This window comes from Anas platyrhynchos, chromosome 18, assembly GCF_047663525.1.
Source record: "Anas platyrhynchos isolate ZD024472 breed Pekin duck chromosome 18, IASCAAS_PekinDuck_T2T, whole genome shotgun sequence".
In the NCBI taxonomy this organism is placed as follows: domain Eukaryota; kingdom Metazoa; phylum Chordata; class Aves; order Anseriformes; family Anatidae; genus Anas; species Anas platyrhynchos.
In genome coordinates, this window is record NC_092604.1 from 9,262,072 (window position 1) to 9,282,691 (window position 20,620).

The 20,620-nt window shown below is 41.1% G+C and overlaps 2 protein-coding genes and 1 long non-coding RNA gene across 7 annotated transcripts in view; 2 read left to right on the top strand and 1 right to left on the bottom strand.

Moving 5' to 3' along the window:
- The window catches only part of LOC110351610 (uncharacterized), a 13,584-nt gene extending 9,005 nt beyond the window's left edge, over nt 1–4,579 (bottom strand). Inside the window, exons 1-3 of one of the 2 annotated variants that reach the window (XR_005269841.2) lie at nt 4,451–4,579; nt 2,391–2,471; nt 1,487–1,541 (exon numbers count right to left, since the gene is read on the bottom strand). This is a non-coding gene — a long non-coding RNA (uncharacterized lncRNA). The remainder of the gene's footprint in view (nt 1–1,486; nt 1,542–2,390; nt 2,472–4,450) is intronic. The other variant, XR_002399257.4, reaches the window with a different exon arrangement.
- The window catches only part of CCDC180 (coiled-coil domain containing 180), a 23,506-nt gene extending 16,470 nt beyond the window's left edge, over nt 1–7,036 (top strand). Inside the window, exons 28-36 of the mRNA XM_072025379.1 lie at nt 18–147; nt 708–782; nt 1,061–1,127; nt 1,890–2,031; nt 2,404–2,564; nt 3,378–3,515; nt 4,596–4,707; nt 5,608–5,746; nt 6,898–7,036. Coding sequence (XP_071881480.1) covers nt 18–147; nt 708–782; nt 1,061–1,127; nt 1,890–2,031; nt 2,404–2,564; nt 3,378–3,515; nt 4,596–4,707; nt 5,608–5,630 — 848 coding nt within the window. The 3' untranslated portion in view covers nt 5,631–5,746; nt 6,898–7,036. The remainder of the gene's footprint in view (nt 1–17; nt 148–707; nt 783–1,060; nt 1,128–1,889; nt 2,032–2,403; nt 2,565–3,377; nt 3,516–4,595; nt 4,708–5,607; nt 5,747–6,897) is intronic.
- Nucleotides 7,025–18,862, top strand: GBGT1 (globoside alpha-1,3-N-acetylgalactosaminyltransferase 1 (FORS blood group)). 4 transcript variants are annotated; one of them, XM_013093697.5, is made up of 8 exons: nt 7,025–7,900; nt 8,765–8,884; nt 9,921–10,033; nt 11,012–11,074; nt 12,373–12,423; nt 12,522–12,557; nt 14,639–14,773; nt 15,213–18,862. In XM_013093697.5, the coding sequence occupies exons 3-8, from the start codon at nt 9,972–9,974 to the stop codon at nt 15,889–15,891; spliced, it is 1,026 nt and encodes a 341-aa protein (XP_012949151.1). In that variant the 5' UTR covers nt 7,025–7,900; nt 8,765–8,884; nt 9,921–9,971; the 3' UTR covers nt 15,892–18,862. The 4 variants fall into 4 exon arrangements, with proteins under 4 accessions (XP_012949151.1, XP_005013318.1, XP_021123646.1 ...); XM_005013261.6 differs by lacking the exon at nt 8,765–8,884; XM_021267971.4 differs by lacking the exons at nt 7,025–7,900; nt 8,765–8,884; nt 9,921–10,033; nt 11,012–11,074 and having other exon boundaries at nt 12,385–12,423; nt 12,499–12,557.
- The last annotated feature ends 1,758 nt before the right edge of the window (nt 18,863–20,620 follow it).

A 20,620-nucleotide genomic window follows, 5' to 3' on the forward strand; every position in this document is an offset into this window, starting at 1 on the left:
TCTTATTAAATATAAAGCAATTCTTCCCACACCGAAGAATTCTCACTTAAATGTATCTGATGGAGGTCCTCAGAACTCTGCTACTTACAGGTGTGCAGCTCGTGTCCCCAAGAAGTCATCTATTAGCAAAAAGATGCCAAGAGGAAGGTAAGATGTGAAAAGAAATCCCACTTAAAATTACTCCTGTGCAGAAATTTACCTAAACTTTGTACGCTGCCTGTTCTTTGAGAAATCCTTAATGCTTATTTGTATTAGCCTTCTTTCCACCTGTGATTAGCATTTGGAATCTCTTCCCTGCTTATGTCCTCGTGATCAGCTCTGCATTTTATTTGAGACTTTGGATGGAAAAACGTTTTTCTCCTTGTTCACTGGCTGTTGATTTGTATTGCGACTTTGTTAGAATATAGACTTTTAAATGAATATGTCTTAATTTGGGGGTCCAGTGTCTGAATAGTATATCTTCAGCTTGGTCCAGATTGGTGAAGTGAGCCAATGTATTAGTGAAAACAACAGAAATCTTTTGAAAAACCACTGAGGAGAGAATGTTTTTCTTTCATCATAAAATATTTTCATGTAATACTAGTTCTGGAGTTACATTTTCTCAAACTTTTCTTCTATTTTATATCCATCACACAACTGGCTCAAAAAATTGAACAGAGAAGCAAAGGACATGTGGATAGTTTCAAATTATTTTTTTGCCTTCTTAGCATACAGAAACACACTAGACCAGTTCTCAATGATAAGAGATACCAAATATTTGGAGAGAAGCCTCCTGAATCTGAGTAAGTCAAGTATATCTACAGTAAGAAATTCATCACTTGTGCTGGGGAGAGGGGGGAACTAACCAACCCTACCTATCTCTGCCCTTGACAGGGAAGGGGATGGAACTAGAGGATCTTTAAGGTTCCTTCCAACCCAAATCATGCTATGATTCAGAGTATTTGTTTGCATATGCCCCAAGAAATGTTTTAAAATGCACCTGAACAAAAGATTTGAAAAACAGTAAATATCACCATACAGTATGATTGTCTTTTTTATTATTACTTTTTTTTATTTTCAGTACTTTTAAGGGGATTATTATGAATATTCTCTGGACAGGTAATAACAACTTACTTTGTCTTGCTGAGGTAAGAAAAAAAACTTTGTTCTTCAGTTACTTTTGCTGTTGTATATCTTCTGTGTCTGCTAAATAACTTATATTTTGATGTTTGCATGGCTGTCCAAAAACTTTACTTTCTTCACCAGTGCATTTAATTTTGAAATAGTGTTTGACACACAGTATTTTTAATTTAAGGGTTCTTTATAAATATCAACTAAGCATTCCAGAATCTGAGGCAGTGTAATACATGGGGACAAGCACAAACATCCATAGCTAGTTGTATAGCAGAACAACTGCAAAGGCGAGGCAATTTCAACATTATTCATTCTAACAGCATCAAAAGAAAATATCAGACAGAAGCAGCATGAAGTTGTGACACATACCCACCTTTCAAAAGATTTTCCAAATTGTCATAAGTATACTGAAGCGTCAGTAAAAGTATCTGTAATCAAAACATTCCTTATTAGGACTTGCTACACTATAATGCCATCCTAATAACTAATATTTGAATACATATACCCAAGTTAAGAGCAGTACAGCAGTGAGAGGACTGATAATATCTTTTCAGAATTGGCAATTAAGCTGCACTGTAGTCTCAAAAACCCTACCCATTCAAAGAGCAGGTAGGCAATGAATTAAAGCTCCTGATACAGTGCAGGCAGAGGAAGACAACTGGTCTTGAGAAGGTGGTTGACAGCCTTATATATCCCTGCTACTGTTATATGTGTAGGTGTGACTTGTTTGAATGTGTTATCAACCCTTTTCCTGTTTTATCTTTACCTCCTGAAAGGAGTTCTACCAAAAAGAGAAGCGTCAAATGCCAATGCCTGAAGATATCCCAGAGACATTTGAACACTGTGTGGAAATGTTCAGACAGAATCTATTGTCATACCAAAGTCAGACAGACGATTACTACAACTCCTGTCTTAAAGGTAAATTAATTCAGTTAAGACTTAATTTCACTGAAAATTGCAATGAATCAAGAATTATGTAGCCCAGTGGAAAAACTCCTGTTAAATACCAGTAAAATACTGGAAATTGGGCCAATAACCTCTTTAATATATTACTGGTTACAAGGAGCATGTCAAAAGAGTCCTGGAGTAAGTTGAAAGATCTGTATAGGTTAACATCTTTTGGCAAGTGTGTTTCTGTAATCATGGGATGTAGAAAAAGAGCTATTAGGGACAGAAAGAGAAAATTCCAACTTGTTTGATCCTGGCAGTGTACATTCGACTTGGCTGGGTTTTCTTTCCTTACAATGACTGCTTCTGTGTTACATAAACATCCCTACCTTTTCCAAAAAGAATTTCAGGATCAGTTGAAATTGTTTGAAGAGGAACTCCCTTATGTCTCTCAGTTGGCGGTTGATAGTCTTTTAAAAGAACATGAGCAGAAGTTCAGCAATTCTACTGGTAACATTCGGCACCTCTTCAATAAACAGCTAGAAGACTGGGAGAGCATGAAGGTACATATCCTGGACATACTGGAAAGCTTCCAGTGTAAACAATGCTAAACTCATCAGAATTATAAAATTTCATTTTATTACTCTCACTGTTTGCTTAATCACTCACTGCTGACCTCATCACTGATTTTATTTCTGTGTTTGCAGTTAGTCTGCAGTTGTACTGTAAACTTTGTATTTCTAGTAACTCAGTCCTTTCTCTCACTGCTTCCAACATTAGGTTTCCTCTCTATAGTCTTTTACTATTCTGTGATTTTACTCTTAGGTCTTAATTTTTTTAAGAGCTAGTAAAGTTGTGGTATGGCTATACAGTTCATACAGTATAGGCACTGATGCCTGTCTCATTTGTAGGTACTACTGCATATGCATATGACAATTAAGTATCATTATTGTATTTTTTAAAAAGGTACATTTTGTTCAGTAATATCAACTCTGGTAACAGAATCATAATGGAGAGCACACAGAAGACATTACAAAGTAGTATATTCAGATTTTGTCCCTCTGAGTATTAAGTTAAATTCAGAAAAAAAAAATACAGATATCAAGTTATAAAAATTTTATGTTCACCTCTTGGTAAAGGGATTACTAATTGTGATAACTTGAAAATGATAAACAAGGTGAGCTCAGGCCCTGTTCTTCAATGGACAGACAATTTGGTATATACTGTACTGCAAGGTTTATTTAGTCAGCCTAGGAATAAACCAAATTTTCTTTCTTTCTGAATGTTGTGACATAAAATGCTTGATTTTACTACTTTTTCATTATGACTCAATTGCACGTTCATTATAAAAAGCATTCTTATGTGTTTACTTAAAGGTGGTGCACAAGAATCAGTTATGTCCCTCCCTGGGGCATCCAGACAACTTGCTTCAGCTGGAAGCTTTGTGCCAAGAGGAATCAAAAAGGCAAAAAGACCAAGCTGATGGTATTCATCTCAACACAGAGATGCTTAGGGTAACTATAAAGCCATGGCTTACTATGAGCTTGATAGATGTTGCATTTGGAAAGAACAGATTTTGGATAGTTTTTTTCCTCTGCATCAAAAGTAAACTGAAAAATGTTTTCAGTTTTAGTGTTCACACAGTATCTTTAAGTTATGTGTCAGTAGCACATATATATTGAACACAGTTTAATGAATGCATAAATGCACATGTGCATGTACAAGCACGTAGATTTGTTAGGGATCTAACTGATCTTTTGTATCACTCATAGAACATACTGAGAAAGTGATGACTTTTCTTTTACTGGTAGAGTTGTTGGATATAAGTCTACATTTAGAGTAACAGTGACATCCTCTGGTTAGTTATTTTACTTGCAGAAGACAGATGCCTGGAAGGTGTTTTTACTGTGTGCGTTTCATTAGCACAAGTAATTGGCATTTTTCCATATAAGATTAAGAACTTGAATAAACAGAACTTCACAGGAGACACTCAAGAATCAAAACACTCCTGCTCCACACACGTTTCCTGCTCCATCATCTAGCGTTATTAAAAGTCAATTTTCCATCAGTAAAGCTCTTTTATTTCTCTCAGGCCACTTACTGAAAATTCTATACTGTCTGTAGACTCACTATATTTTTTAATTCCTAAATAATATCTCCTCCTCTTAGCTCTGCATACACGCAACATAGAAACACATAAAACCTTTTTCAGAATAGTATCTGATGAAAGCACTCCAGCTCACAGTACCTGAATTCCAAAACAGCCTTTGCTCAGGCAGAAGGATGTGATTACAGATTGCTGTTTCTATCAGGTTTAAATGCTCAACCCAAATATACAATTACAGGGCAGCTATACCTAGAACTCTGTAACTTTTTATACATTATCTTAGGTAATCAAGTACTGTTGAGAGCACTACAGAAAAATACTTTTTTAGATCCTTTTACGTACGATTTAGAGCCTTATGTCTGTGATCTGCAGCTGTTGAAAAACATCACGGTTGGAGAGTTGTGTAGTTCTTTTGGAGCTAAACTAAAAGGAGAGGAGATCAAATTATCAAAGGAATTCCTCTCACTTGTATCCAATGTCCCAACAGGGCTGTGCTATTGAGTGTGCTCAGAACTTTGTTTCTGCACTAGCTGCCTTCACAGAAAAGCTGCTTCTGGAATTGGATGAAAGTATCACGATTGATGACATACAAGTACCGAGTAAGTAAAGATGAAATTGTGTGTTGGAAGTACTACTCCGTTCTCAAAGACTGCAGCAGACTTTTCCTAGAAAGGGGAGACGTTTGTATTCTATAGTTCAATGGAAAAATTTGCACGAATGCAAATGCAAAGCTATTTCTTGAAAGTAAAGAGCATCTAACTGCATATAATTACTTCAAAACAATATTATGACTGCCAGTGTTTTGTTGCCACTGAGTGTATCATATATTATCTCTCAGATAGTGAAATACCAAGGGAAAAGACATCTGTGTTAATCCGTTGTAAAGAAGCTGGACTTCCTCTAGAAATCTGCAAAGTTGAACAGTTAATTGAACGTGGGAGCAGGTAATATTTGAAGATGCTGAACACTGTTGTATTCAATTTTTCTTCCCTGAACTGACATCAGACACTGTCCTTGTAGGTCTTTTGCTCCACTTGTTAAAACTGCTGAATAATATGCTTGTCATTAGTGAGGTCATTTAGCCAGTAATGGGGCAGGTTGGATGGGTAATGATTTTAAAGAAAGAATAGCAATCGATCCAGATTAATGTGAATTATGTATTATATTGTAAAGCAATATCATTTAAATTTTATTGCTGTGTCACTTTGCTTACCACTATTTACCACTTGACCATTTTCAAACTTGTGGAATATACTGTTATACTGTGTATTTTCACTCAGGAGTCTTGGATTCTGTTTACTGTGCAGAGCGTTGGAGGTTTTAAAGAAAAAGTTGTACTAAATAGGGTAGTTTCTAGTGAAGAGTTAAAAAAAAAAAAAAAAGATCTCTTACATTTAAAATATGCTGTATGAACTAATATGATCTTCTCTCTTCTATTCTAACGTTCTCTATCATGGCTTTTTATTTTGGTTTGATCTGTTTTGTTTTTTTTTTTTAAGGACTTGGCCAGGAATACCCATGACCACTCTTACAGACAATTCAGACTATATTATCTGCAAAGAAACTGCATCAGTTACAACAGCAAAGACTACGCTGGGCCACGTAGCAGCAGTAGAAGCAAGAGATGCTGTATATAAGGTTGGTCTGTGGGAAAGGACTGTTATGGAGTGTAGGGTAGAGGGGAGGCTGTTATTGTTACGGGTTTGTTTGTTTTAAGATTAAAATTATAACTAGGTATGTTTTTAATACACACAGCGATTTCAGACATTAAAGCCATATTCAACAGGCGTAGAAATCCACTCTGTTGTCCATTTCTTTGTGATGCCAAAAAGCAGACAGTTGTTTTTTCAGGGAACCCTCTTGTTCAGATACATTACAATGAGGAATTGTTTTATCAGAGAAGCATGGATGGTGTCAAAAATTAAATGCATTTCAGCATCACAATTCAAAAAGTAGTTAGGATCACCATATCTACACAATGCCATTTCAATACAGCTGAGACTCTGACTTGCACTGGCCATAGCTTGTGAAACAGTAGTGTTCAGCAATTAGGGGAGTATTCTTATGGTAAATCATGTTGGAATAAATTACTGGTGTTTACACATCTGTCCTGGAATTAATCTTATTCCTAGTGAACAGAATTCACTTTTAAAACACATATTTTTAATAGAAAAGCATAAAATACACAGTCAATAGGCAAACACCATTTGCATGAGTGTTTTATGTATATAGTTATGGGTTACAGTACACTTCTGAAGTGAAGGTAGAGTACTGATTGTGTGCATCTAGTAAATACATGCCACAGTAATGTTTTCCTGAATGTGTAGTGCAGACTCGGTAATAAAGATATTTTGAGTTTTTTACGGTAGTTCACAAGCTTTTGTTTAGGTATAGTACATTTTTATCAGCTTTGTAATAATTCAGTTCATAATGATGACTTAGAAAGTCCTAGGAAGAGTCAGAGTATGTCCTTTTTGAGGTGCACACCTCTTCCTCTCTCTTCTCTAGAGAAGGTAGCTCTTTAATCCCAGGAACTAATGGAAGGAAGATGAAGATCTTCCATTTTTATAAAAATTTAAATATTGTAGATAATGGAATTTCAGAAGTATTTAAAATGAACACAGCATAAGGCAATGAATAATTCATTGTTCATATATTTCTATTGTTTAAGGCAGAAAATAAGTTTCCTGCATGCAATCATCTGATATTGAATAGGACTTGAAATTAGGCAAAGTAAAATTATGTCTTATTGCTACTAATTTTGTCCTTTGTTGTTGTTATTTCTACAGAAATACATGTATAACTTTGAGCAGCAGTTTGCCCAGATCAAGAAAGAAAGTACATCTCAGCTGGTGACAGTTCATCACTGGGAAAATTGGTGGAAACAGTCCATCCAGAAGATTAAGCAATTCTATATGTGATCAGTCAAATCTTGTTAATGTTCTTATTTGACAAATAAATGTACTCTTTAACAGAGAGAAAGTTATCATACTGTATCTTTACTGGAGTAACTGAGGAATGTAAGTTGCTTTCTGAATGTTGAATTACATTATTACCCTTATTCAAGCTCTCCCTGTTCTCTTTCCAACTTGCTTTTTGTTTACTTGTTTTCTGTCACTGAAAAACCCTGCTCTAAGCAGATCAGAGTGTATGTACTTACAGCTGCTTTTTACTGCAGTCCTGCAGCAGTGTTTCTGGCATTGTACACTTATGTTTAAATTCATTGTTGGTGTGAACAGATAAGGTTGTTCTAACATCAGTGATGTTACAGATGTGGTTCAACGGAATTTTGTATTTTTGTTATTTCCGTTGTGCTGAGCAACTGCAGTGGTGAAAGGATCTTTTTTTTTTTTTGTCTTCCTGAAATAAAAACTGACGAATGTGCTGTAAATGAAACCTAGACTCTGTACAGTTGGATCTCAGTCGGAGCGAGGTTAACTCATTGTGGTGCTAGCTGAAATGTGAGAACCTGAACAGCTAGAAGCCCAGCAGTGCGTTTGGACTGACGTTCACGTTCAAGGCTCAGGCAAGGTTGATTGGGTCTGTCATGGCACAGCCTGAGGTTATAATTGTTGAAGGCAGCCTGTGTACAGGTGGAATCCAGCAAGGAAACTTTCTTCAGCACAGGAGATGGCCTTTCTGCGGATGTCTTTTCTCCACGTTCTGAATGACACAGTTTTTCACATTCTGTCCTCAGAGCTCCTTACTTCATTTCTAGAAATCTGAAGTACAGGTTTAGAAACTTGAGTTGATCTGCAAGGAAAATTTTCCATGGAACAGTCTACAAATGAGGTATTTATCTGCAATCTTCAGTGCTTTCTGTAGCAGGGCTTGAAAATAATGTACTGCTTTGTTCTGGGAGGTCAAGCAAGTTCATTTATGCATAATATGGTAACTTTCAACTGTATTTCTTCTAAAAACTCTTTGAACAACTTTGAGAAACCTGAGTAACTATTTAAAAAACGTTTAGCAATTTTTCCTGTTAGGAAATCCTGTTATTAACTGCAACCCTGTGTATTTCATTTTTGTTTCTGTTCATTATGAATCCTAGAACTGTAGATCAGTTTAGGATAATATGTCACAGATGGTTTTAGATGCAAGGAAGTCTTCTGAACACATCTGGCTCCGGTGTTCCTGAAGATTTGCAGCAGAGAAAATGAAGCAAAAGGAGAATGCATCAGCTCCTAATGATGCAATATTTCAAAGTGTATGTACTGCATTTCCTCAGCAAAAGGCATATGGACATACACAAAACCTTTTTAAAATATCTGAAATCACATGAAAATAATCAGAATGCACTTTGAATGCACTTTTTTTTTTTTATTCTGTGTTAATCGGTTTGAGGATAATTTCTGTTTTCCTTTCTTCTGTCTGTCCTTCGCCATTACCCCAGTTCCCTGCTCTCAGCCTGTACACAATGAGTGCGGGAGGATGCTCAGCCTCTTGGGTATTCTTATTTCCTGCACCTATCTGCAAAGTGGTTCTGGTTTACATTTTCATTTATGCTTTGGAAGAAAACTTGAGAAGATGTTTATGGAATTTGTTAAGTGGTATCCAGCTGGGAGGGGCTGCAAGCACCATGGAAAGAAGAATTAATTCATGGCTTGATGCTTTAGAAAAACAAATGGACTACATGGAATTATGCTCCATTTTCAGGCTATTACAAGGCTTTATATGTCATAAACCTGGCTAGGAGAGGTTCCACAGAAAAGATATGTGGATTGCATTTGGATACGGGCTGAACATCACCACCAGTGCTGTGCTCTGGCAAAGGAGGCAAGTGTAGAGGGATGGATGAACTGTCACAGTATTTCAGTTAAGGGGGGTACTCCTGCTTTACTCAGTGCTGGTGAGGCCTCTGCAGGAATCCTCTCACATTTTATGAGAACATACTGATTCAAGGGAGAAAAGAGGGAAAGAAACATCAGTCTTCAGCTAAGTAAAAGAAGTCCCCAGGTGCATGATCATTGTCATTAAAAAAAAAAAAGACCCAAAATGCAGCAAGGGAGATCCTGAATAGGAAGATGCTAAGAAGCCTGATGGGAAGCGCAGTAAAGTGCTGGCATAGACTGCATATCCATCCTGTGTCCTGCCAGCTCTTAATGTCAAATTGAAAACCAGCTGTTTGAACTCTGCTCTGCAGACTTGTGAGCAAGAAAGCAATTAAACTGAGCTTTTAAGGTTAGACAGCTGAGCTGGGGGAAGTTGATTTTTATAGCTGCTGAAAACAGATGAGTAATTTATTTATTTATTTATTTTTTTTAGTAAGTAAATATCATTACCTAATATGTGTTATTGTCACCTAAAGTTCTTTTGCTGGTTATCAGACCTCAGTTTACCTTCCTCCTACGCACAGCTTCCGTAGGACCTGTCTCTGGTGGTGAAAGATGGAGTTTATCAACTAAAACGACAGCTGTATTATCTGCATATCACCTGATACGATTCAGTCAGGTGAATTTAAATTGCAAAGGTGTGTGAGTTAGATGAATACATAGACATCATGTACTCGTAACATCCATACAGAAAACAGAATCAGATCAGAAAGGTTCCCACTCCAGTTACAACTGTGATCGTTTCTCGCTGAAATTAGAGACTTCCCAAGCATTTTACATCATCCACCTCAGTGACTAAGCAGCATGGCTCTGGCTGTCAAGCTCATTTCAGCTATCTGATTTCAGAAAGATTGAATTAATTTGAAGCTGTTTGAAGAACCTTATGCTCCTACAACAACAACAACAACATCAAAAATCAACATTCCTCTCATTTTGAGGTATTTGTAGCTGATTTTCCCTTGTTGTTTTGTTCTTTGCAGGTTGAAAGCTGCTGGAAGTAAGAAGTTGCTTTTCCTTCTACTCTAGAAGAGATGGTTTCCAGGAAAGTAGTGGGATCTCTTGTCTGTCTATCTGTTGTTATCACACTCATCTGGTAAGCATTTGCTAACAAGCTTTAACATGTTTAAATCATGAGCTTCCTGGCTATACCTATACCATAGTAAAAAGCATAACAGCAGAATAACAAATACAGGCTGTGCATTTTAAGGGAAGTGCCTGTTACAGCTTGTAAGAAAGAGCAATCATTAGTATAACAGATAAAGCAACAGTAGTAGGGGGAGAAAGGGAGAGCCTCTGAAGGGAGAGAGGAAAAGACTAATTTTTCCCAAATGAGGCAGCTAACACTGTGTCTGACTAACAACTGTTCAAGTACAGAATATTTCAGTTACTTTTCACTTCAGACCTTAAGATCTGTCTCTTCAAAAGGTCTAAACTCACTCCAGGGTAACTTGGGATAGCTTGTACCTTTCAAACATTGAGGATTTGCAACATGGAGAATATTGACTCCTGAGTATGCTTTGTAAATTCTCCTGAAAAAAAATCAAATTAAATTATTCTTAATGATACTGTATTTCTGATGTTGCAATTTGTTGTTATTTCACATTGTGGGCAGTTGTATTTCATTATTAGCTAAGTGACCATATATAAGAAGCCATAAAGGTTGTGATCAAAACTGAAAGTAGAAAAAAGCCTATGTAACCTATTCATCTGTTATGTAAATTAAGATAGCATTTAACAGTTTCAGAAAGTGTCTATATGTTGCATCAGTGTATATTGCACATTTATGCATTTTGAAATTTGCCTTGTGAATCTCCATTTGCATACAATTTTTGAAAACATATAGCTTTACATTTTGTAGACCACTTGATGTAAATAGTAATATTTAGTCCTGACATTTCAAGCTGGATGCTTCTGGATTCCTTTTAACTTTTTTTTTTAAAGGAGGCAAGCAGTTAACTAGAGTTACTTCTCAAAATCTATGCCAGATTCTGAAAGTATTTTGGAAAATACCAGAAAGATGTATTTCAGTGCTGCCTGTCTTAAAATGTTTTTTTTTTGCTATCACTTACAGGATTACAGTTGGGAATGGGAAAGTGCACTACCTCCCCTACTACCTTCCTTGCCCTGAAATCTTGTAAGTCTTCCATTTTGTATGTAACGAGTAATATAGATCATTGTTACAAGAGCCGTACTTCTCTGACAGTTATTATCAAGCAGTCACTTATTCTTTATTTTATGCAAAGATGAATCTCTAATTAGTCACTTTCTTCAAATAAAACGGTGACAATTCAACTTTATTTTGCTTTAGTCTGCTTCCCCTTCAGTACAGCTCTATTTGTACAGCTTGCATGAGGTCTTGTTTGTTGTGTGTCACAGACTGTGACTAACAGGTTAATGTTGGGTTCGTTATCAGGGTGTAATCACACACGTACACGTGTACACGCAGGATCTCAGTGTGCTTTGAGATGCGGATTAAGTCTTGCTGGATCGAGTAACTTAAGTAAGAGGTGAAGCAAAAGATCCCATAAAGCCATAAGGAGTTCTGGCAGAGTTAGGAATAACCCATTAGTCTCCTAACCATATTCTTTAGTGTATGATCTGTGCTTTCTATTCAGTTTAAGAATTTATTTGTGTTGTGGCAGCAGTTGAGAATATGTGGAGAACAAAATGAAAGGGTGGCTGCTTATCCAGAAAACTCTAAGGAGTCAGTTTCACTGCATGATGCAAACTAATTTAAAGTTAACTGACCTAGCGTGGATCCTAACAGCTATCTCAAAGCTGCATAAAAGGAATTTGGACTGTGAAGGAGCAAGATATTTAGGCTAAGTGACTTCACTGCCATGTTGGACCATAGCCATAACACGGCATTCAGCAGGTTTACCCATCCTTTATAAGGACCTATTGACCTTGTAAACACAACAGAGATACGCAAATAGAAAATATGATCTTTTATAGAGGCATTTAAATTATTCCAAGCCATTAAAAATACGGAGTCTTGTAAGATGGTTATTTCTCTGAATTCTGTTCAAAGTGTGATATATTTCAGATAGTTCAGCCATCCAGGTGAACAGGAAAAGGTGTGTGAGGAATGAAATGCATACATGACCATCACTGGAAGTCCCCAGCAAGCATGTGCCTTTTGACCCCTAAACTCTGATTTACTCACAGACTTGGAGAGCTGCCAGCATCTCCCTATCACTCTTTGGTTCTGCATCAAAGCTGTTACTTCTCTGGCAGCCCTTTAAGGTGTGTGCAGGCAATGCCTAACTCTGCACCAGGCAGAGCAGTGCACAGCAGCTGGAGTGGGAACTTGGTCAGATGTCAGTTCACCAGCAGATCCTGAAGCTAAACCTGGTTCCTGTTTAAAGAAAAAAAAAAAAAAAAAAAAAAAAACACATTACAATCTCCTTCTTTTCCCACCCCATCATGCAGCTCCATGAAACTCCAATACACAGAAGAGAAGCCAATCCAGCTTTTCCCCCAGTAAGTGACGGCTTTTGATTCCCTGACCTTTAAACTGCTGTTCCTTTCTCCCAGGCATATTCATGTATAATTCAGTGGATATTTCTTCCTTTTTGCAGATTATTTTATCAGCAGCCAAGAGTACTGGCCCCAAAGTAAGTTTCTTTGTTTGAACTTTGCTGTTTGTTTCTTACTCCTGCAAGTTAGAGAGCTGCTGACTTTGCTTTGGGTGCTCTGTAGCACTCAAAATTTCAGAGTTGTGATACACATTGAACAGTACCTTGTTCCATGAGAAGCCTAGCTGCATGTGTATGTTTACAGCTGTCCATGTTGCTCTAAGATAGAGCACAGTCACCATATACTTGCTGCCATACCTACCGTAAATTCCCAGTTAATACATTAGCACACATTCAGCCTGCCTACACAGCTGCTGCCAAGGACTGTTTCTGAGATTGGAGATGTAGTAGCTGGAAGACAGTAAGAAATAACGTTTGGAACTGTTCTATAGCTTTAACCAGCTATGGGTGAGCTTTGAATCCATTTCAGGGCAAAATCAAGCAAGTGCCTTGTATGACCTTCAGCAATGGTTTCGGCTAACCTGCTGGATCTTACCCTGGAACAAATTACAGGCACTCATACAGGCCAGTCTGTCTGAGAGGCAGGCAAACCACTGATTTTAAACAGACATGGAAGGCTTCAGGCAGCAGCAGCCAAGATGTGACTTAGGCAAATGTTCCTTGTCAGCTCGTGTTTGTTAGCAGCCTCCTTTGGGCCAGCTCATATGACCCGACTCTTACCTCTAGCAGCTCCCCTTCAGCAGCCACCATGCTGACACACATTAATAAACACTCCCTGTAGCAAGGTCTTTACCTTGTTGTTTTGATGGGATGTGTGAGGCCCGAATATTTCTCTCCCCCATGCTGGAATAAATTAATGTGCAAAATCAGCTCGTGTAGGGACTGAAGCAAACGAGGAGAGTATCATGTAGCTGTTAGTGCTGTGTTTTCTGAAGGGAGTTGACTCGTGTGCACTGAGTGGGTGCATACCATGGAAATGAGTCATTGGGAAACCCAGGGCAGCTCTGTAAGATGCTATGAAAAAAGAGCCCTATTTAGAGAAAAAAAACAACATAGATTTCCTTCTTCCCTCTCTCTTTTCTCTCTCTGTGTCATGTCCTCACCCCCCCCCAATTAACCCAAAAGGAGAACAGCTGAGTTAATACATTTTATGCAAACCAAATTCTTCTCATGTGATCTCATCTTCTAATCATATGCATTACTATAGGAGGGAGTGAACTTGTTATTCTCATATTCTCTCGGAATTAAAGTATTAGATGTGGGTTGAAGGCGTACCGCTACCTCAGGCTTCAAACTGCTCCGCACAGGTCCCTGCACAGTTATTGGGAGCATCTTGGGTGGGAGGCTGCTTTGGCCTCTGAGTGTGGTCTTCTACCATGTGGCCATGACAAATTTCATTAGTAGGGTGATACAGATCATGGTCTAGGGTATATGTGAATAGGCTAAGGTAAAATGGACACTGTAAATGACATCCTGTTTAAAAAATCGAAAAGGTAGGAAACTCTGGAAGCAAGAAAGAAAGCCAAAATAGCATTGCATAACTGTAATTGGGCATAGTCGGACTCTGCTGCATGTATATTCAATATTTCCACCACCCACACACAAAGAATATTAAGGATTTTCTATAAGTGTTACACATTTGAATGATGGCTCACACGCAGAATTTTAAATTATATCTGAATGCATTAAAGCTATATATAAATACTGGAAAAATAGACTGTCATGCCACAAGCTGTGTTTTAATAATACAATGACAATGGGGTATGCTTCTATAGTAATTTTTATATTATTACTTCCGTATTAATTCATAAGTAGCTGTCTGCATCAGTGATAGCAAACGTGTAGCTTCCCATTTTGTGTGTTCAGTGATCATTAAACTTTCTTCAGCAGAGAAGTCCTATAAGCTTAAATGAGATTTTACTGTACAATCACTTGTTTTTTTCTTTTGCCAATTCTGTAAACAGTGCTGAATTTCATCCCAGGAACTGAAATGTCTATGCTCTATGAAATTAAATGAGAGTGCAGGAAAAGACCTGAACATAATACCATCCATATGAAGTTAATGCTGATACACTGTTCGGTGCTTCTTTCCCATTGACTGGGCTTGAAACCAAAGGGAATGGCTACATTTCAATAATATTCCCTTTCTTTTCTTTCAGGCGTCAGGATGTGCTAACAGTCACACCATGGCTGGCCCCCATCATTTGGGATGGTACCTTCAGTCCTGAGATCCTGGACAGTGCCTACCTGCCACTGAATCTCACCATAGGGGTAGCAGCCTTTGCTGTTGGGAAGTAAGTGAATCATTCAGGGGACACGGCTCTGGGGTTGTTCTTCCTCTGTGGAAAGCTTGTTTTGGCTTTTCGTGTCCTCAGCAGAGCTGAAGTCTGTTCGAGTCTGTAGTAAATTTTAATGCCTGTGTGTTGTGGCCATAATCATACAAGCCCATAAGATGATTCAGCACCCAAAATACCTGAAGTGTGGTCAAGATTTTTAAAGAACTGGCAGGTACCTTGGGAATTAGAGATATATAGATGGGTGGGTGGTTGGTCAAAGCGGGGATAATCCACTTGTTCCTTGTCATCCACTGTATTTTACTGCATGTGTAGCGTACAAATCCTTGCAGTAATAGCTAGTTAACACTCTTCGTCTGTCTTCACTCATTAAAGTACCCCTCATAACCCACCATGCAGCCCCATGTCTCTGCTGTGCTCTTCCTATATGTCTGTACAGATACACAAGATTTGTGGGCCGCTTCTTGGAGTCAGCAGAGAAACATTTCATGAAAGGCTACCGGGTGAACTATTACATCTTTACTGATGACCCTGAGACAATCCCCAATGTCCAGCTACAACCTGGCCGAAGATTTGTCATTGTCCCTGTCAAGAAGTACCCCAGCTGGCAGGAGCTCTCCATGCGCAGGATGGAGGCCATAAACAAGCACATAGCAGAGACGAGCCACCAGGAGGTGGACTACCTCTTCTGCCTCCACGTTGACATGGTGTTCTGCAACGCCTGGGGGCCTGAGACCCTGGGTGACATGGTAGCAGCCATACACCCTGGCTATTTCAACGTCCCTCGAAGTCAGTTCCCATACGAGAGGAGGAGCTCTTCAGCAGCCTACATCCCTGATGGAGAAGGGGACTTTTACTACGGAGGAGCTGTGTTTGGAGGGCTGGTCAGGAAGGTCTATGAGTTCACCAAGACTTGCCACATGACAATCCTGACAGACAAAGCCAACGGAATCATGGCGGCCTGGAAGGAAGAAAGCCACCTCAACAGGCATTTTCTCTCCCACAAACCCTCTAAAGTACTCTCTCCAGAGTATTTATGGGATGACAGGAAGCCAAAGCCCCCTGAAATTCACCTCATACGCTTCTCCACAGTGGATAAGAACTACAAAGAGATATGAAGTCCTTTCACAGATGTTCTCCACATGATCAAACCCACTGAGTATTAGCTCCCAGAGAATAGGCCCCACTGTGAATATTTGGTCGCACTGTGAACAAACTGAGAAAGGAACATGTGGATATTTTCTCTGGAGACTGGGAGTCTTAAAGCGTTTCAGAAGCAGCAGCCAAAGTGGAGATGAGAACGGAAAGGTTTCTGGGTTCCTAATCTTTGTAAATACAGGTGTTCCACTTGAGGCCGCAGCACACCAAAAGGTATCCAAAAGGCCAGCTATCAGATGTAAGGCTGTCCTTATAGCAGGCCTGCAGATGTCATTGCCTGAGTGTTTTCCTTACAGAAACTTAGGCGGGATCAAAACAGTGTTTTACATCTCCGTGGAGGAAGAAAGTTACGTAAAGAACTTTCCACTTAATAAAATAATAACAAAATGTGCAGGGTAATAAATTTCCATGTACCGTGGTTTAAACTCACAATGTTTGTCAGGATCAGGAAGAAACTTGCTCTCAGAGCAGGTTACACCTAATTAGTGTGCAGCAGGGTTTCTTGGGCCTTCTTAGCAGTGGGCCGGTGCCAGCCATTACCAGTAAGAATCCTGGCCTGACAGGACAAATCGTGTGGATTCACGTAGCAGCCATCTTCCAAATTCCAGTCTGTGTTTTGGAGACCTGAATTTAGACAGAACTGGCACAGTTCAGACCCAGACTGAACTTCTTTGGGTTTGTTCCAATCACAGATGTGCTCTGAACCTTTTCCCTGGTTCGCGTGTCTCTGGGGATTATGCAATCTTTTCCAACACAGAGAATCTGGTATGGGAGGTCTGTGTTCTTATCCGTTGCTTCAGTCCTTTCCAACTTTTCTAAGCTCTGTGAAATAAATTGGCTTGGAGTCGTTGGAACCAACAGCTGGTGCATTTCCAGCAAGCAGGGTGATTTCATTTCATAATGAAATGAGCTAGTTAAACCGTGGGTTCAGCCTAGAGCTGGAAGTAGGCTGGGGTTAACATTTCCTTTGCATGAGTAAGATAAGAAGCCGAAACAGGTGGTTTGCAGCCTAAAAAGCCTGAGAGCTCACTCAGGTGGACAGGCGTGGGTGATGACCAAACACGGGGGAACGGCCACCAACAGCTGCATAACTGATTATCAGCTGAGGTCATGGCATGGACGTTTGCGTGCTGCCTCCCCTGCCGCAGTGCATTGCCTGTAAATATCTCTCCTATTAGCTCCTAGGCATGCTACTGACGGGTGGTGCAGGTTCGTGCTGTGGTCATTTAATGCGAGCAGGGAGCAGCCGAGAGGGGCAGAGCTGGGTGCTGCTGCCATGCCGCACGGTGCAGGGAGGAGAAGCAGGGGTGAAAGGGTTAGGCTGGCTGTTTCTAAGGGAACGGTTTAAGAAAAGAAAAAAAAAAAAAGACTCATTTGGCAGAGAGAGAAAATGGGGAAGAGGTGCCTGACTGTACTTGCCTCTCTTCACATGAGAAAGTTGTTGTGTGGCAGTGCATCATGTATTGAAAGCTTTAGGGCCCCACCGTTGATTGTAGATGACTGAACTACCGGTTTCAGCCCTATGTGAGCAGGCGGAGAATGGCCCGTGTCGCTGCAGGCATTTCCTCTTGCAGAAGGCTCATTAGAAAACCTTTCACAGTGCTCATAATAGGGATAAGGTGCACAAAGCACCTCTAGTCTCACACCCCTAGAGGCAGCCTGGTCTGTTGCTTCATGCTTTCTCCATCAGAGGGTCTGCCCTGTCGTGTTTTCTGGATGCTGTGGTGCTGGAGGAGACACCCCACCAACACAACCAACCCAGAAGGGATTCTGCTGTGAAGATGTCAGTGTTTGTAACCACGGAACCTCATCCAGGCCAAAAGGGTGAAGACAGATCCTTATCCTAAGCTTTCCAAAAAGATGTATTCCTGCCAAACCCAGGATTAATACTGAATATTTTCTGTTTGTAAAACAACAGTGTCCAAGGACCATGACTGAAACTAGGGTTTCATTATGCCAGTTACTATATATATGTGTATGGATTCCTTTTCAAGCCAGAAGGAACTGTCTGGTCCGATCTCCTGCACAGGCCAGGCCAGATAATTTTATCTCCTGATGTCAATATCAAGCTTACGATATGTAGCTGAGCTAGATCTCTTAGAAAAGCATTCAGACCCAATAAAACCTTCAAGTGATACAGAAACCACAAATCCGCAGATCAGCTGTGCCGATGGTTAATTCCTCCTGTGCCTTAATTCTGTTCTAAATTGGTCTGCGTTTTCAGCCACTGAACTTCCTTCTGCCATGCTGGATGATTTGGATTCCTGTACAGATATTCATAGTCTAAACCAAATCCACCATGAGAGGAAATTCCCCAGCACAAAAAATGTGCGATAGAGGCTGTTTAATGGAGTAAGTGTTCTGAAAAATCTTTTGTGAAAGGCTTGGTCTCCTGCTCTGCTTCCTATCCGTCCTTTTGGCTGGATTTAAGACCCAGACCTTCCCCCTGTTGCTGGCAGAGCAGTGGACTCATCTGTGCGGTGCCAAACACGTTCATCTTCTTGGCAGGCCCGCAGCTTCTCCCCTGGGGAAGGTCTTCTGTCGCATGACACAGTTCTGCTCGACAGGGCTGCGATTTGGAGCGCTACCTAGAGAGTGCCTCTGTCCCCGGGGAGCAGAAGAATGTGACAGCAGGAACACGCTCCCCAGTGCAGCGTGGGGGATGCTTCCTGAATCAGCTCATGTCCTCCTCTAATTAATGAAAGTCTGGACTTCTGTCATCATCTCCTGCTGATTAACCCCCTTCCCCCAGCACCGGCAGCATGCTTTCCTTCTCTCAGTTGGGTTGTGCAGCCTGAGACCTGTGGCACATGCAGGGATCTGAGTTCTGGTCTGAGTAACAGCCTGTACTGCACGGAAACGAATCGGCACATGTAAATAAATCACCGGCTGATTTATGCTGCCCGGGAACCTGGTCATGCTTTCAAGGTACTTCTGACTCAGGCCCTGTTTGTCTGTAACCAAGTCTCCCATCAGAAGCTTGTTGCTTTCCCAAGGGCCCCTTGTTCCGTCGGTCCCTTTCTGTTTGGCTGGAACAGACTCATCATTCATTGTCCATCTAATTTAGGAACCCATCTGACAGGCTTTTTCTTTCCTTGCCCTAGCCGATGACTTGCATGGTGCATTCATCATCCACAAGGGAAAAATTGCTGGGGGGGTGGGGGGGCAAGAAACAGAAACTTCCAGAAAATGATCCGAGGTGGTGTTACCTGGCAGCGCTGAGCAGAAATGCCCACTTTGATAGGCAGTCAAAAAAGGACAGATCTGGGCAAACCTCCTCTGGCTGGGGAACGGGGACTGAGATGATCTTTGGCAGGCAGGGACGAGGAAGGCTAAGAACAGCAGGCACATCCCCTGCACAAAACCGGCAGAAAAACAGCAGATGCACCCAGCGAGTTTAATGAAGCAACAGCAGCACGGTGGTGGAAAGGAGCTGGAAGGCTGCAAGCTCTGCGACAGTGCCTGGTTTTACTCTGCTACCCCGTGTTTTACCTGTTCTGCTTGTGGCTTTTCCAGGAAGGTACTGTCTGTCCCTTGTCCGTGTCCACACAGGGTCCCTCATTAGCGAATGAGACACCAAGTGAGGTTCCTTCCCTGCGAGGATTTGCTCTGACCTCCCGGGGTAGTTCCAGGCACCGGGGTTGTTATTTTCTCACTCGTATTCCCCTTGCTCTGCTCCACCTCACTGCCCCAGTGATTCCCCGTGGGATCCCCAGCACACAGAGAGCAACGGCTGCCCTGCAGGCCGAGTGACAGGGACGGTGACGGCACCCTCGGGGACAGCAGAAACCGGAGCAGAATCTGTGAGTGGGTTGCACCCTGCTCACGTTAAATCCCCAGCCCTGCGGTTCTGATCCACACCGCCACATAATTTAGGAAAACATCGCTAGCAAAATTCATCGGAGTGACTTTTAAAGGTCTGCCTACCCACCCAGCTCCCTCCTTTATCTATACGCGCGCGTGCTGCTGTACTCGCTTGACTTTTCTCGGCTATATTTAGATGAAGCATAGATCCACCAAATGTTGCTGTTTCAAGTAAAGCTGGTATATAGCCATACGAGTAGAAAGGCAGTTCGGACCAGAAATCTCTGCGTGTCTGCCCACCTTGTCCCTTCGCTGAACCTTGGGCCAACGTAGAGTAAGCCAGATGAGTACAAATGACTTTCTAAAAGGGCTTTTTTTTTTTTTTTTTTTTTTTTTTTTTTTTTAAGTGAGTTTTGCCTGCAGCAAATTACAGTTATAGGCCTTTTGAAATATGCATTTTCCCCTCCATTCGGCGCTGACACTGTTACTATAATTAGAGTGATGTTGCTCTGTAGCAGCATCTAGTGCCAGGGAGAGGGCCCTCACAGCACCTTCTCCTTTCCTGGCCGCGCTCCTGGCCCAGAGGCCGGCTCTGCTGGCACGAAGCCACGGAGGAGAGAGGCGACGATGGGCTGTGCCGTGTCCCCAGCTCCTGCCATGTCCCTGGTAGTGCTGCTGCCTCCTGCTCGGTGGCTCCAGGGGGCTCCTGGAGGTGGTGGCACCCAGCAGGTCCCCAGGAGGGGGTGGCCAGCTCTGCGTCCCCAAGCCAGGAGCGACGCCTGGCTCCGTGTCACCTCCGTGTGCGCTTGGCCGTGGCGAGTGGCGCAGCTTCCACCGCCGCTGCTTCTCCTGACATCACCCGGCCGTGCCACATGTCATCGGCCT

Coding starts and splice junctions, on each gene's coding strand:
- GBGT1 (XM_013093697.5), top strand. CDS start 9,972: ATGGTTTCCAGGAAAGTAGTGGGATCTCTTGTCTGTCTATCTGTTGTT. Junction 11,075..12,372: donor CTTCCTTGCCCTGAAATCTT/GTAAGTCTTCCA, acceptor CCCATCATGCAG/CTCCATGAAACTCCAATACA. Junction 12,558..14,638: donor CCAAGAGTACTGGCCCCAAA/GTAAGTTTCTTT, acceptor CTTTTCTTTCAG/GCGTCAGGATGTGCTAACAG.